General features: G+C 35.5%; 1 protein-coding gene across 1 annotated transcript in view; it reads right to left on the bottom strand.

Annotated features, from left to right (window-relative positions):
* Positions 1 to 14,176, bottom strand: part of KNTC1 (kinetochore associated 1) — a 36,431-nt gene extending 22,255 nt beyond the window's left edge. Inside the window, exons 1-30 of the mRNA XM_005145153.3 lie at positions 14,119 to 14,176; positions 13,628 to 13,765; positions 13,403 to 13,523; positions 12,869 to 12,984; positions 12,472 to 12,544; positions 11,455 to 11,532; positions 10,958 to 10,992; positions 10,623 to 10,733; positions 9,741 to 9,834; positions 9,333 to 9,385; positions 8,945 to 9,057; positions 8,217 to 8,271; positions 7,872 to 7,970; positions 7,177 to 7,220; positions 7,000 to 7,065; positions 6,823 to 6,898; positions 6,096 to 6,221; positions 5,912 to 6,001; positions 5,303 to 5,368; positions 5,135 to 5,196; positions 4,657 to 4,768; positions 3,791 to 3,934; positions 3,541 to 3,597; positions 3,357 to 3,458; positions 2,737 to 2,853; positions 2,101 to 2,244; positions 1,795 to 1,893; positions 1,265 to 1,368; positions 999 to 1,104; positions 346 to 480 (exon numbers count right to left, since the gene is read on the bottom strand). Of these exons, the coding sequence (XP_005145210.2) occupies positions 346 to 480; positions 999 to 1,104; positions 1,265 to 1,368; positions 1,795 to 1,893; positions 2,101 to 2,244; positions 2,737 to 2,853; positions 3,357 to 3,458; positions 3,541 to 3,597; positions 3,791 to 3,934; positions 4,657 to 4,768; positions 5,135 to 5,196; positions 5,303 to 5,368; positions 5,912 to 6,001; positions 6,096 to 6,221; positions 6,823 to 6,898; positions 7,000 to 7,065; positions 7,177 to 7,220; positions 7,872 to 7,970; positions 8,217 to 8,271; positions 8,945 to 9,057; positions 9,333 to 9,385; positions 9,741 to 9,834; positions 10,623 to 10,733; positions 10,958 to 10,992; positions 11,455 to 11,532; positions 12,472 to 12,544; positions 12,869 to 12,984; positions 13,403 to 13,523; positions 13,628 to 13,759 (2,730 nt within the window). The 5' untranslated portion in view covers positions 13,760 to 13,765; positions 14,119 to 14,176. The remainder of the gene's footprint in view (positions 1 to 345; positions 481 to 998; positions 1,105 to 1,264; positions 1,369 to 1,794; positions 1,894 to 2,100; positions 2,245 to 2,736; positions 2,854 to 3,356; positions 3,459 to 3,540; positions 3,598 to 3,790; positions 3,935 to 4,656; positions 4,769 to 5,134; positions 5,197 to 5,302; positions 5,369 to 5,911; positions 6,002 to 6,095; positions 6,222 to 6,822; positions 6,899 to 6,999; positions 7,066 to 7,176; positions 7,221 to 7,871; positions 7,971 to 8,216; positions 8,272 to 8,944; positions 9,058 to 9,332; positions 9,386 to 9,740; positions 9,835 to 10,622; positions 10,734 to 10,957; positions 10,993 to 11,454; positions 11,533 to 12,471; positions 12,545 to 12,868; positions 12,985 to 13,402; positions 13,524 to 13,627; positions 13,766 to 14,118) is intronic.
* Between the last annotated feature and the right edge of the window lie 139 nt (positions 14,177 to 14,315).

The raw sequence follows: 14,315 nt of genomic DNA on the forward strand, positions 1-14,315 counted from the left end.
CCTTTTTTTTGTTGTTGAAAAGAAAGCAATTTGCCCCGAAACAACTCTGACAAAACCAGTATGTGAAAACATGTAGACACTTCAATTCCAAACTTGTATACTGTCGGTCATAATTTTCATCTTTTGCCACAAAAGAAGGTTGGCTCATGAAGTTTAAAACTCTGACAAAGGTCTCATTTTCAATGTTAAGTGTAGGCCGGTATGTGTACAATTAACAGAACTTCAATAAGAAGAGAAAATTTTAGGAGTTGTAAGATGCCAAAAAGTAGTACAGGTTGTCCCTGTTTTGACAATAGGCCTCAGTGTCTTTAAATTGAGATGAACTGACATGAAGTATTTTAGTACCCTTTCTCTGTCGATCAGGTCTATCATCCTCAGAATGTAGACTTCCACAGTGGGCAACATATATGCTGCTACGATTTTCAAAGCATCCTCCAAACACGTAGGGGTGTCTTGTTTAAGAATGTATTTCACTAGTCTCTGCAAGAAGAGAACAAATATGGACATTAGTTTATTGATGTACAGGATAACAAAGGAAATAATTTACGCACACTACTTCTGCATTGTCATTGTATAGCTTGTACCAAGCAAGTTACCTAGAAGCTTAAAGCTTTTATCTAGAGAAAACCTGACTAGATCATAACTGGGAGAGGATAAGGCTTGGGAAAGAGAATTACCCTGGAAACTCTCACCATTCAGGGGGCTCAATTGGCTCCACAGGATGGAAATAAACTTTTGAAGAAATACTGATGGGTTTTTTATTATCAGTGCTGTACTAATCAGGTTGGGCTAAACTAATCTGCTAATTCTTAAAAAAAGAGTGGGCTTTCAGGCAATAAATGTTTCCCAACAGGATAAGAAAAATGGATATTAATAACAAGTGGAAGCTATCAGCTACTAAGACTTAAAAGCCTGGCTTCTAATACCCAATTAAAATACATGCAGATAAGTGTAGAGAGGTTTGTTTAATAGAGGTAAGAATAATTCTGATGACTTACCATTATCATCTGCTTGTCCTTTAAAAGATTAGTATCTCTTATCCCGTAGGCTCGCAAAAGCTTTTTCATCTCCATCAAGCGGTAACTTTCCTGCAGTAACTTTACTCTATGGACAAATCAGACTATTACTAATTAAGTACCTACAGCTGTGTGATTTAATTATCATCCTACATCTGATGCACAGTATTTCCCCTCCATCCTCCCTCCAAAAACCAGAATTGAGAGTACACACAAATCCAAGGCATAGACTGTGGGTGCTGCCTTACTTGACATGATTCATTTCCAAATGCTGTTTCACCAGCTGCTCCACTGCTGCACTCCATGGTACCATAGCACCATGCATTATCTGTAGAACTGCATCAAATTTCAGCTATAGAAGGAAGATAAAAAGCTTATGTTTCAAAATAGGTTAACAAGGTATTCTATTGAATTACTATTCCCATGTGATTGATTTGTTTAGGCAAACAGTTTATTTCTTTGCTCATTTCCACTTTGCAGCAAGGGCTTTAATTATCATAATGTGATGTGTCAAGTTAGATTTAAAAAAATCTTCATGGTAGTTAACAACACTGTAGAGCTTTCATATATTTGAAAGCTGGTGAGTCTTCCATGTGCTGACATCAAAACTACAATTAGATTCTTAAAGAACTTCACATGGGAGATTACTAAAATAGAATAAAAATATTATTTGCTCCTCCATGCAAAAATGTACTAGTGTGCTTATGTAAAAATGATCTGTTTCAGTCTGAACTGATGTGTCAGAGCCAATGATGCCTATTTCATGAAATATACTTACATCTGTGTCAGAGATACAGCCAATGACAGCCATTGCCTTTGCCTCCCATGCAGTTTCGAATACTGAAGTAGAGCGTGTACGACAGCGTTCTAGCAAATCCTGTATATTTTGATAAAGATTATTAGTATATTTGAGTTCAGAAGAGATAAGATTCTCTTAAAATACAAAAATAGTAACTATCAATAAGTTCATTGAAAGGAGTAAGCTGGTCCTGAAATTCAAGTGTAAACAAAAATGACCATCGGATTTGTTTTCAGCTTACTCCTGCTTAAATAACTTTCCTCAAAAGGAAGGGAATCTGGATACCTTTATATACTGGAGAAGTAGTTCATCCTTTTGTAGATTATGTTCACACAGGTAGGGTTTTATAAACTTCTCCAAAATGGATGGAACAAGCTCTGGTGCCAAAATTTTATCAAACATGCGAAACACAATAGTAGTTGCATTTTCCTGGGTAGCAAGGGGAACAGTGACATGTTAGAACATCACATATGTAAAGAATCATTTATTAACATCTCTAAGAAATAATTCAACATCTGGCATCTACTGAATCAGTTGAATGATTTAAAGAACTAGCATTCCTCTTTAGCTCAAATAAAAGCTTTCTTAAAGCCCCTCATTGTTCAGCTATAGCACTGATTTCTCTTTTGCTAATGCTTGCTCCATGATACATGATCTGTAATTTAGAGCAAATCATGGAATTTTAAGTCATACTTTTTCATAGTATCTTATCACATTATATATTTATACCCACAGCTGAAACAAAATTTCTAACAGCCATAACATATCAAATAGTCTTAGCAGTTTATGAATACAAGTTTATCCAAGCAATCCATCAGAAGTTTTAAATACTCCAACTTTAAATTGCATGCTACAAGATTTTTCTCCTTCCCAAAACAATCCACTACTCAAGAGCACATTTGGAAGTGTCTGCAGAATTACCTTTTCAAAATCAGAGAGTGCCAGCCTGCAGTTGTATTTTCTGTATAGATTTATTAGTTCTTGTAAATCATTTACCAGCTTCTTTAACCTATGCACCTCTTCACAGTCAACACATCTCTGAAAGTGTTTAGAAGTGACATGTTAGAAGAATTGCTACGATCTTCAAGATCATTACATTACCATTAACATAGAATACCAATGTTTCCGGTGTTTAAGATGCACAGCTGGTTAGCTTTGAGTTTTTCTTTCTCCACTTTCTTACTACTACTCTTAGAAATGCTAGTACACGTAGAATACATAACATACATAATTTGATTATGGTTGCACAGATTCAGTATTCACAAACTGGTTGATTTTAATAGCAGTTTCTCCAGGCTATAACACATGGTGATTGCAATTAATTTACTAAAAACTTTAATGGAGAGAAGACATGTTTCTAATTTAAGTCTTTTAATCTTTAAACTCAAGAAGATTGGAAAGAAATTCTTTCCTGCCATGGAATTAAATTAATCTTCACCAAAACCAATAGTGACCTAAGTATCATCCACTCCATCTCTAGCACAGAGCATATATTCTGAAGTCTCATAGTAGGAATTCCTTGTATTTGCTACATTTCTTACCAAAACAGTCCAATGGCCAGAAATTGTCAGTCCCGTTTCACCTTGATTTCTACTTGTAAAAAAAACCTCTGCCATTTGGAGTCCATTTTCTGGCCAATTTGCCTGTCCAAAATAATTGATATTAGCAAACTATACCATACATAAAGAAATACAAGACATGCAAAGTGTCTGCAGAATGACTTACCTTATCAGTTAATTCAAGGTTTCGAGCGCCTTGTTCCAGCCATTTTGCTAATACTTTCTGAAAAGAACACAGTTATATGTAGAGCTCTACTATCTATCTAAGCAAAATTTGCCATTTGACATTTGTTTTAAAAGAAATAAATTAAAATCTAAACTGTAGCTAAAAGAATCCCTTTAAAAAAAGAGGAACAAAGCTCTGGCATTCAAAAATAAAAATCTTAGGCTTAACTATAAAATTATCTCAGCCTTACCTGTCCCTTTGGCACTACTCTTCTTAAGAAAGGAATCACAACATTTTTAAGCCACAAACATAGTTCCTTCAGAGGAACAGTGAAATGGATGGCATTAATCAAGTTCTCCAGCATTTTTTCATTGAAGCTGCTTTCAAAATCTGCCTAAAATATTAAAACCAGAATAATTTCAGATATAAGGAGTTATTTATCTGATATTTTGTAAAGCTGTTTCATTAACAGGAAGAGGTGACAGATTTCAGAAATACAAAGAAAAAAAATCTCAGTAATCATAGACAGGAATTAAAAGCAATAAAATAGCCCTATTCAGAGTAACTAGAGCTTGGTCTTCTTAGACAAGCCAATTGAAGCAATTTCTTTGCAAGTTACTGTGGCAGGATCATGTCCTATTGCTTTAGCCCCTGTTCTATAGTTCTGGCCTGAAAGTCCTGCACTAAAGAATATAATAGCCCAGAGCCATTATTATGAATGTGGCATTCAGAGTAAGGAGTCTTTATGATTAAAGGATTTTAAGGTAGTCAGCAAATGTCCACTTAAAACTTGAGAGCTGTGCTTGCAATAAAGTGAATGAAAGATTGCAACCCCCACAAAAGAAATCAAAGAACTGTCATCTTTCAGATCTAGAAATATGCATTCTGACATCAGGAATACCAGTTTATTCCTAAATCAATAAGAAGTTCAGCCTTCTAAGGAACTAGGTGAACAGGTAATCATTACAGTAACAGATGAGATTCTGACATAAACCTTCTTTGCTTCTTTGAGGAGCAGTTTTGTAATGGCATTGGTCTGATTCTCTTAAATAAAGCTTGAAAGTTTGAGACTTAACATCCTCCATAAATACCAAAGCGATGTCTATGCCATCTCACCTGGTGCCTCAGCCAGAGGTACTGTGCACAAGATAAATTTCCTTCTTCTAGCTGAGAAAGGATATTCTTGAAAATGTCTTCACTATTCAAGAATTCTGTCCAAGCAATGCCACTAGAAGAGGAGAGAAAATCTGTTATGGTTCTATGTCAATATTAAAGAAGCTGGGGAGGTGAACCTCAAACCTTTTCTAGCTAGTAGTGTTTACTGTAAGAGACAACAGCAATGTTAGACTATGTGCATAAAATCACAGCCTCTCCTATATGCGTTAAACAAAAAATCTATACATGATAGTCCATGTGCAATAGACAATGCATGTTTTCAACATATAGGATGACTTGACCTCTTTACATTCTCCCTTCTCCACAGTAGAGGGAAGGATTTAAATTTTAATGAACCAAACTAATAACACCCAACTTAATTTCAATTACCCTTACAATTAAATTGACTTCAAATCTTAATGAACAAACAGAAACAAACCTGAATTTCTCTAGTCCAAAAGCTCCATAGAAAGTTGTAAGCCTTGCCTGAGCTCTCAATACCTGAATGCAAACAAGTGATTTAAGGTCAATGCTTGGTCAGGCTTTAAAACTCTGCATTGTAATTGCTTATCATACAATACTGTAGAGTCAAGAAGTTTGTCCTCACCTCAGTTATGGATACTGGAGCCCCATCAGATGATGGAGCAAAGGTTCTATCATCTTTCTTCAAGATCTGAAAGAAGACATAAAATGGTTTGGCTGACAACTCAGCACATGCAAACAGGCCAAACAGTACTACAAATTTAGTAAAGACACGAGCCAAAACTTAACCCCTCTGTAAACTGGAGTCTTTATTTTACAGTGTTAAACTCTGACTGGATTTCTACATGTATGCAGGATCAGACAGATACCAAACAGAATGAGATGCATGTTAAGGCAGGAAAGACTAAAATAATGAAAACAAAAAAGGTGACATACGTTAAGGTTTTAGTCCTAAAATTAGTATTTTAAAAGGTACTTAAAAAGACTACTACTCAAAACAAAAACCTGCTTTCTGACCTGAACATAAAACTGTAAACTCTTTTTAGCTCATAAGCAATAGCAAGAAGACTGGAAAAAGCCTTGTTGCTTCTTCATGTTTGGTAACATACGATTTATAATGCATTTACTTTGTGAATGACTGTCACTGGTTTGCAGATGTTCCCCTTCTCAAGTTGTACAGAAGCATAATAGGAATGCATGAGTATAAACAATTCAAACAAATAAAACCCCTTACTCTGACTTTAGCATAGTTCAACATTTCTTGAGTGGTTTCATACAGTGGCCATGGAGCATTTATGCAGTAATCCACAACAAACTGGCTATCCTGTTTGCACAAGGAAAGAACTGAAATTAGTTCCAAACTTCTTTATCTCTTGAATTATTTGATTAGAGAAAGAGGGTAGAAATAAAAAACATACCTGAATTTTTTGCAGATTTTCTTTGGCTTCATTCACAAGATCCAGCCAGACCTCATGACCGTAACTCCCAATGGAGGCTGAAGCCAGTTTCTCTAAAATAGTGTTTGCTTTCACTTTATATACAAGCTGTGCAAAAACAAAGAAACAGAGTTTTCAGTCTTATGCGGTTGAGTTTTAAGCAGTTTTCAACTGAAAATTCCACATTCATTCGCCATGTTTTTGAGATACAGTGTGTCCACGTACATTGAATGATTTCATTTCAGAAATGGATTGTCAATGAGTAACAATTGTGGTGTCTTATTTTAATCTCACCAGCTAACCATTAAAACAAAACAAAAAAAGGAGAGGGAACATTCAAATTTCATTATTTGAATAAATCAATTAATGAAGCCAGACTATGTATTTTAGCAATACCAGTTCTTGCTGCCTACAGGGACAAATGTGGCTTCTCCTGATCAAGCCGTGCTCATTTTGATCAGAAGATTTACTTCTGCACCACTTCTCATTGCAAGGTTTGTTAGTTATTGTAAATAAAAACATAGTTCACCATGCAGTCATCTAGTTTTGAACCAGTTTCAAGTATAGTGAGTTGCTTTGTAAGGCAACATTCCCCTATATTTGTAGTATTTTTAATACTTCCTGTTTGACTACAGGGCAACAACCTTACTCATGAATTCAGCTATACTAGTTAATGTCTAAAAGTATTTATCAAGAACAAACAACTTACCTCAACATCTAGTCCAAACTGAAGAGCAAAATTCTCTGCTTCAGTGAATTTGTGCTTATGAAGTAAGCGACTCAGCCTAGGGGTGAAGAAGTAAAGTGAAGTTCACTACATAAATAGAAGTGCCAAACCACAGATAAATAATAAAATAGTTAAACAGTGATTGACAGAAATCAGTACCTATTTTCTGGCAAGGCTTCAGTTAAACTTCGCATCACAACAATAGAAACTGGGCCTTCAGAGGGTCTATAGATGAGAGGGAGCTATGAGTTTATCAACTACAGACCAACTGTACATAGAAATAATCAGCCATTTTAATATAATAATAATCTCATAAAAACCAAAACATTATCTTACGTCTGATGTTTTTCATTAATTCCTTCCAAGAAGTATATTGTATCCTGTAGTGTGCAATAACAGAGAACATTAGGTGGTAAGGGAAATCAGTCATAAGGAAACTTCGAAATGTTGCATCACAATTTTAATCTAGAAACAAACTACTGCTCTTCTCTCATAAATGTATTGAGTTTTTTACATAGTTATGTTGTTTCCTGGATAATTTCCACTATCTAAATTTTCCGAGGGCCTTAACTGAACACACTGTAACCACTATGTTATCCCAGTTGAATTACCGTCAGGACACTGTCCACGCGAGTGAATCATCTTCTCAAAATTACACTCTCATTTTGTCCAACCATAAGCAGGCCACACTGTACCCATCTTCACAGCTTTTAGAATAAATCCCAAATAAATCCAGAGCATTTCTCTACACTAAGAGAATTTAAAACTTCATAGTTTTTAGCTGTAGCAGCCACAAAAACAACTGGCAGTAGTACTAAACATTGCAATAGATTGTTCAGTTTACTACATATCGTATCTTTTTCTCCAGCCTTTCGGGACATAATTTAATCTTTGTACCATTATTTAGTTTTTCTGTAGTTTGTAGCACAAATTGGTTCTAATCGAAGAGAATAACACAATACCCCCTGTGATAATTCTACATATTAAGACAATTTCTTCAAAAAGCAACAACAAAAATCATTTAAACCTACTGTGCCAATCCCACTTTGAACTAGTGAAGAAACGATAGACACTTCCAAAGAATAGAGCTGTTGCATAGTGGGCAATGCAAAAACCATGAGACTTCTCATCTATTAAAAAAAAAAAGGGGGGGGGAAGCAAACAAACAAATCAGTTTAATTTTTCTCTCTGATGTTTTCAGAATCATTTCTTTATTATTACAGTCAGATGAAAGACACTGTTTTCATAGGTTGTTATGATCTCTACATTTTGAAAGTGTAATGAAGTTTTAGATGTTGCATCTCTATATAGGTCTATTATTTCAATGAGTGACTGTAAAACAGTTAAAGAACAGAGCACAGACAAAGTGATTATACCTGTTTGTTATCTGGTATTGTCATGACTATCAGTTTAACATTGGCAAGTCCTTGCCTAGGGAACAAGAAAGAGAAAAAAAAGCAACATTTACTGTATAAATCTTATGTTAAGACAGTGATTCTCACGTCAGAGTTTAGAAAATTTAGTTCTCCATGGAAACTGCTAGTACATTTTGAAACCCTATAGTGCACCTAAAAATAAGTCTTTTAGCATTTAGAGGATGTACATTTAACTTCTGACATTTTTAAGCTTTTCAAATGGATCTGATTCACAGACTGGCACAGAGCAATGGAAAGAGCTAAGAGTCTTCTAATCTTAACTGCCATTAATATCTTTTTCATTTTACACACATCTCCAGATTTTGGCTTCTCCATCTGCAGAATTAAGAACTTACTATTTATCTATCCAAAAGACAGACTAGCCTTTTTATAACATCAGACTTGTAAGCCATTTTATATACCTTATTTTAGACAAGCATTTCCTAAATGCTACAGGTTACATGCAAGATTCCTTAGCAGTAACAACAGATAAACCAAGAAAAGGAAGAAAGCAACAAAGTTTTCTTTTCTACAATAAAAAGCTGAGAATACCTACAGTGCAATTATTCTGTCCTGCTGACTAGAAAGCTTTCAGAGATTTCTAAAAATTCACTACCACAGCCAGTGTCTGTGGCACATTTCATGTAACTTTTCAATTTTCATAATTGGTACTATAAAGCTTTACTCACCATATGACTGGCAAAGAATCTGACTCTGTACTTAGAAGAAATTCTTCAATACGTATTAAAGGCCAATCCCAAATTAGAGTGAGAGAATAAACATCCCACATGCTTAGGATATTCTAGATAAAAGAAAAAACAATCAGATATTGATTTATTATTTTCTTCATAGAAGACTTCTTTTTTCTGCTTTGTCATTCCATAGCTTTTTCATTCCATTCATTAAGTTTGCTTCATAGGAGTAGAATTTAAAAAGCATGATCAAAAGTCTCTGTAAATATAAGCATCTTGATTTTATATAAACATATTTTAAAGCTATTAAAGTATTTTAGAAGCTGGTTAAAGAACACTGAAATAAAGACTATGCAGTGAAATAAAGACTAAACGCAACACCTACCTCTGTATCCAAAACAAACAGCCGGTTGTCAAGAACTTGAAATTTTGCTGCATCTACAAAACATCCAGTCACATAAGTTTAGTATTTTTCTTGAAGTATTTGAAGCAAAAAGAGTATTAAAAGGTACAACCAAGTATTGGAAACCTACAGATTTTTAACCTCATGGAAATTCCCAAGACTGTGAAAAGTTTAGCTTTTAGCTTAAACAGAATTGCGATTTAGGTATCTAAATTAAACTCAACCATTTTGAGGCACAGTTTGGCTGTTGATTTACAAGAACTGTTCTACTTGGTATATGCATATTTACTAACAACAGTGACATAACTGAAAATGTCTCAGTATTTTCTGCAATTAAATCTGAATTCTACAATTGCCTATTGAGAACAAAACACAAACCAAACTCTTTACCTTTGATCAGACTTGAATCAGCAAAACTTTGAACAGACACCAAGTTATTGGTAGTGTCTACCTCCCATTTGGAGAGTACATAATCACCTCTACCCTGTTAGTAAAGGCAAAGTAAAACATGGTTATACGTTAGAAACTTGGCCATTGACAGCTGTGTAATTGACCTTTAACTTGCAATGCTGCAAAACCAACTTAAACTTTGTTCCTGGTGAATGCTGATGTTCAGTAGAATATATTCAGTTATTTATATTCAGTTTACCCTTTTTCCTTTCTCCTTTCAAGACTGACCTTTACTACAGTAATTGTTAGTCAGCACCGCTAAACATTTTTGCGTCTTCGAAGAACATGACATATTTCAAAATATCTGCTTTCCATTCTCACAGAGCATAAAACCTGAAATGTACACTGAACCTACTGAGAAAAATCACACTGAATTCAACAGACTTCAGTCAATGAACTTGGGTTTCTGTACTTAGTTCATGCTTAAGGGCTTTGTTGAACTCAGACGTTAATTGTTACTTTGGCAAGCCTTCATGGAATGTGAATTTGATTAGAAGACTCACAAATCTTGGCTTTGCGTCTGAGCTGTAGGCCAAAGTCCTTCAAACTATCCTGCACAGCCTGCAAACACAATTACTAAGGCCATGCTACCAGGGTGAAAATATTTTCCCCCCATCCATCATAAAAGAACAAGTTACAAGAAATAACTATGGACAGACTGCACAACTCGTAACCTATAATTTACAGTGAAGGAAATGAAAAATAAAAAGTCCTAGTGCAAAAAGTTAATTACCAAGCATCTAGGGATAAATTTTGTTGCAGGTCAAAAAACATCATCACTGATCACATAACAATTGCTATAAGCACATTCATATTACTTACCCCAACTATCAGATGGATTTTGTTCACCGAGTTACTTATCACAAAATTCTGACAGCCAAGGCTGTGATATTCTTCTGTGGAAATGAAAGCTGTCTTTATCTGTCCTTGTAACTTATGGGGTAGAAGATGAAGGGAAAGCAAACAAAAAGGGAAGGAAAAAAGTTGTTTATACAATCAGAAAATAAAGCCTTGAACTGCTCACTTTCCATGTATAGAAAATATAATTACAATTGAGTTGTAATAATAAACTGGTAAGTACTAAGTGAAACATACAGAGCAGTTTTGGTAAACTCTCAACTTAATACCTATGAAACAAATTACTAGGTTTTTCTTACTTTCTTTGCCGTAATCATATCCATCTTGTCAAGTGCTACATCAAAAAAGCAAAATAAAACAAAGAAAATATCAGCTAAATTAACGTTTTCAGAATTGAGAAAAAGCCCCTGAACTTCATCTAGGATAGTTTAATCCTAATCTGACTCTGCTGAAAAACACTTTAGCTGGGTTCTTTGACAGGATTTGTTTCTATTGATCAGAGGACTGAGTTACAGAAAATTAACCGATAACTCTACTTACACAGTATCAAAAATTTAAATGATTCCAAATATTCTTCAGTACAGCCAAGACTGATTATGTTTTAAAATCCTGCTTTCATAAAATTAATTTTATTACAGTATATTCGTTTCCCCTTAAAACCAAACTGAGATCATAGAGAAAATCCCAAGTCTGTATCTTATTCCCACTAGAAAAAATGCATGAAAAAGCTTTTTTTTAATACAGTTCTTTGTGCTCAAATGGAAAACTCAAGTGGTTTGTAGATCAATCATCCTACCTTCCTGTGTTTTAGCAAGCGGGAGACACATAATGGAGAAGAATCCATTGTTTGTGAGAATGAACATGTGATAAACACCTAAAAAAAATCCAATCCAAATATTTCAAACTCAAGTGTTAAAGAGCAAGTAAAGAGACTATTTGGTTATAAATAAGACAGTGAAATAACTGACAAAACAAACCCTGACCAGCATATGATTTTTAAACCAAACTGTTGTCACCTTCAACAAAGAGTAGAATAAGTCTGTACATTTTAGTTTTGCTAGAAATTATGATGTTTGTATGCTTTCATTAGACTGCAAATTCTATTTTCATGACAAAACTACATTTAAATACATTATATTGTGACAGAACAAGACTGGAAGCTTATAGAATAGGAACTATTAAAATCTGAAGTCTGATAGGAGAGAGAAGAAATGCTACCTTTTTGAGCATTTAGCAATCTCAAAAGAAAGAGGTATTGAGTTCTGAATGCTTTTTGTTTTCTATGATATTCATAAAATAACTAACGAGCTAAGTATCTTCACAGAAAAGCATTTAGGTAAAAACATATTTAATGTGTATAGTGCAAAGTAAAGCCGTATCTTACTACAAAGTCAGATACTACTACAACTACTACAAAGAGTCCCTTTGGAGAGGGACTATTCCCAAGGGACTGTAGTGATAGGACAATTAGGGTAACGGGTTAAAACTTAAACAGGGGAAGTTTAGATTGGATATAAGGAAGAAATTCTTCACTGTTAGGGTGGTGAGGCACTGGAATGGGTTGTCCAGGGAGGTGATGAATGCTCCATCCCTGACGGTGTTCAAAGCCAGGTTGGACAGAGCCTTGGGTGACATGCTTTAGTGTGAGGTGTCCCTGCCCATGGCAGAGGGGTTGGAACTGGATGATCTTAAGGTCCTTTCCAACCCTAACTATTCTATGATTCTATTCTATGATTCTGCTTATTTTGTAGTCTCTTTCCCCAGGAGAACAAAATCACAAAAATTGAGACAAGAGGGGGGATCAAATTCTTACCTGCATCTGCATTATCTTTTTCAATAAAGAGATTTAAGTAAGTCTTTTCGCTTGAAGATTTTTCAACCAACATCTAAAATAGAATCAACAAAGAGACTATTAAACTATTCTATCCTTTACTTGGAACAAATGTGTTGGAAATACTGATCATTAGTTTAAACATTTTTCTTTTATGAAGAAATTTAATCTTGTTTACACATGCCATTTCTAAATACATGTGCCTTATTTGTTATGGGAACAAAAGAGTCCCTTTAATCTGTTTGTTTGTTCAAACTAGAAGGCATGTTGGAAACACAAGAATGTTTATATTTTTATATTTGGAAGGAAATATAAATAGCTCAAGAAATTCAGAGAACAAAATGTTTTCAGCAAAATTGGAATAGAAAAATTACTGTACCTTGGTTAGCAAAGTTTGTTTTGAGGGTATGTGGATAAGGTGGAAATTGCCACTTCTCTCACCGACCACAAGAAATTGTTCTTCTTGACACATGCCAACAACATCCACATTAGTATCTGAAAAGTTCCATGGCAAATGTCAGTTAAGATCTGTTTTTTATTAATAGGCATTTATATTTGAAACACAGGAATTAGGTAGTGCCTGAGATTTCTTCATAAGTATTAATGTTGATTAAACAAAGTACAGGAAAGGGCATAGGGGAGTGGGTTTTGATAGTCATTATTGCCATTTCAGTGAAAAGCTAGTATTCTCATTAAACTGTACAGAAATAGTTACTGTGAACAGAAACAACAATCACTTTTTATTATTTATGTATTTATTATAATACAATATATAATATAGTTATATAATATTATAATTCTTTTTCCAAGAGAGTTAGATATGGAAAATTCTTGCTATATTTTCCTATACAAACCTAACATACATATTCTGAAAGTTTTAGCTTCCAGTGGAATTCCAAATGAATGAACTTACCAAACAGAACATGCATCAGGAGAGACTGCCCTGTACTGTCAAGAAGTGCCACTGATGTGTCAACAACAATAATAGTACCATCCCTTGAGTTGAACGCACACAACTGTGGATTAACGGAGGCCTAAGAAGAAAAATATCATTGAACATAGTAACTGAAATACCTTAGGAAATATGACAAAGAAACTCTGGTAATTATTAAGAAAAACACAGCTTTGTGAATTCTACCTTTTCTGAAGATGTGATTTGAAGTAGTGTATTCACTTGATACAACGCAGTTCCGCATTCATGTCCTAAACCTACAGGGAGCCGCTCAGTCCCCGTGTCATCATTTGTAAGAAGTTCAATATCATTCCACATTTTTACCTACGATAAACGTATAAGGAGTACGCTGTAAAGCGAATGCTTTAAAAAAGTTACATGACCACACACAAGTTATTTTATTACTCCATCATGAACAGCGCCTAGGAGGCAGGGCAGTTCAATACGCCTCCTAAAAGCAAGCTGCATGTTTAGAAACGACAGTGTCGCCGCAGCAATGTGACTCCCAGCTCGTGTCCCCAGCGGGCCCGACCGAACGCAGCTTGACAGGACAGGCTCCGCGCCCGAGGCTGAAGCGATCCCATGCCGGAGAGCGCTCAGCGGCACACCGCGGACACCGCTACCACAGCCATCGGCCATAGGCCATCGGCCATCCCCTATCCCCTCCGTCCCCTCACCGCGGCCGGTGACCGATCACAGCCGGCTCCCTCAGCGACTTCAGGCTTTCAAATTGGCGGGAACCCGGGGTAGTGCTACGGTTCGCAGCCTGGGACAATCATCCTCCAAACGCAGCGAGCGCTGTTGCTTGGACGCCGCTTAATCCTTCCCAGGGTACACCGCGGCCCCCTCGCTCCCCGCCCCACACTTACATCCG

The sequence above is a fragment of the Melopsittacus undulatus genome, chromosome 12, assembly GCF_012275295.1.
Source record: "Melopsittacus undulatus isolate bMelUnd1 chromosome 12, bMelUnd1.mat.Z, whole genome shotgun sequence".
NCBI classification, from domain to species: Eukaryota; Metazoa; Chordata; class Aves; order Psittaciformes; family Psittaculidae; genus Melopsittacus; species Melopsittacus undulatus.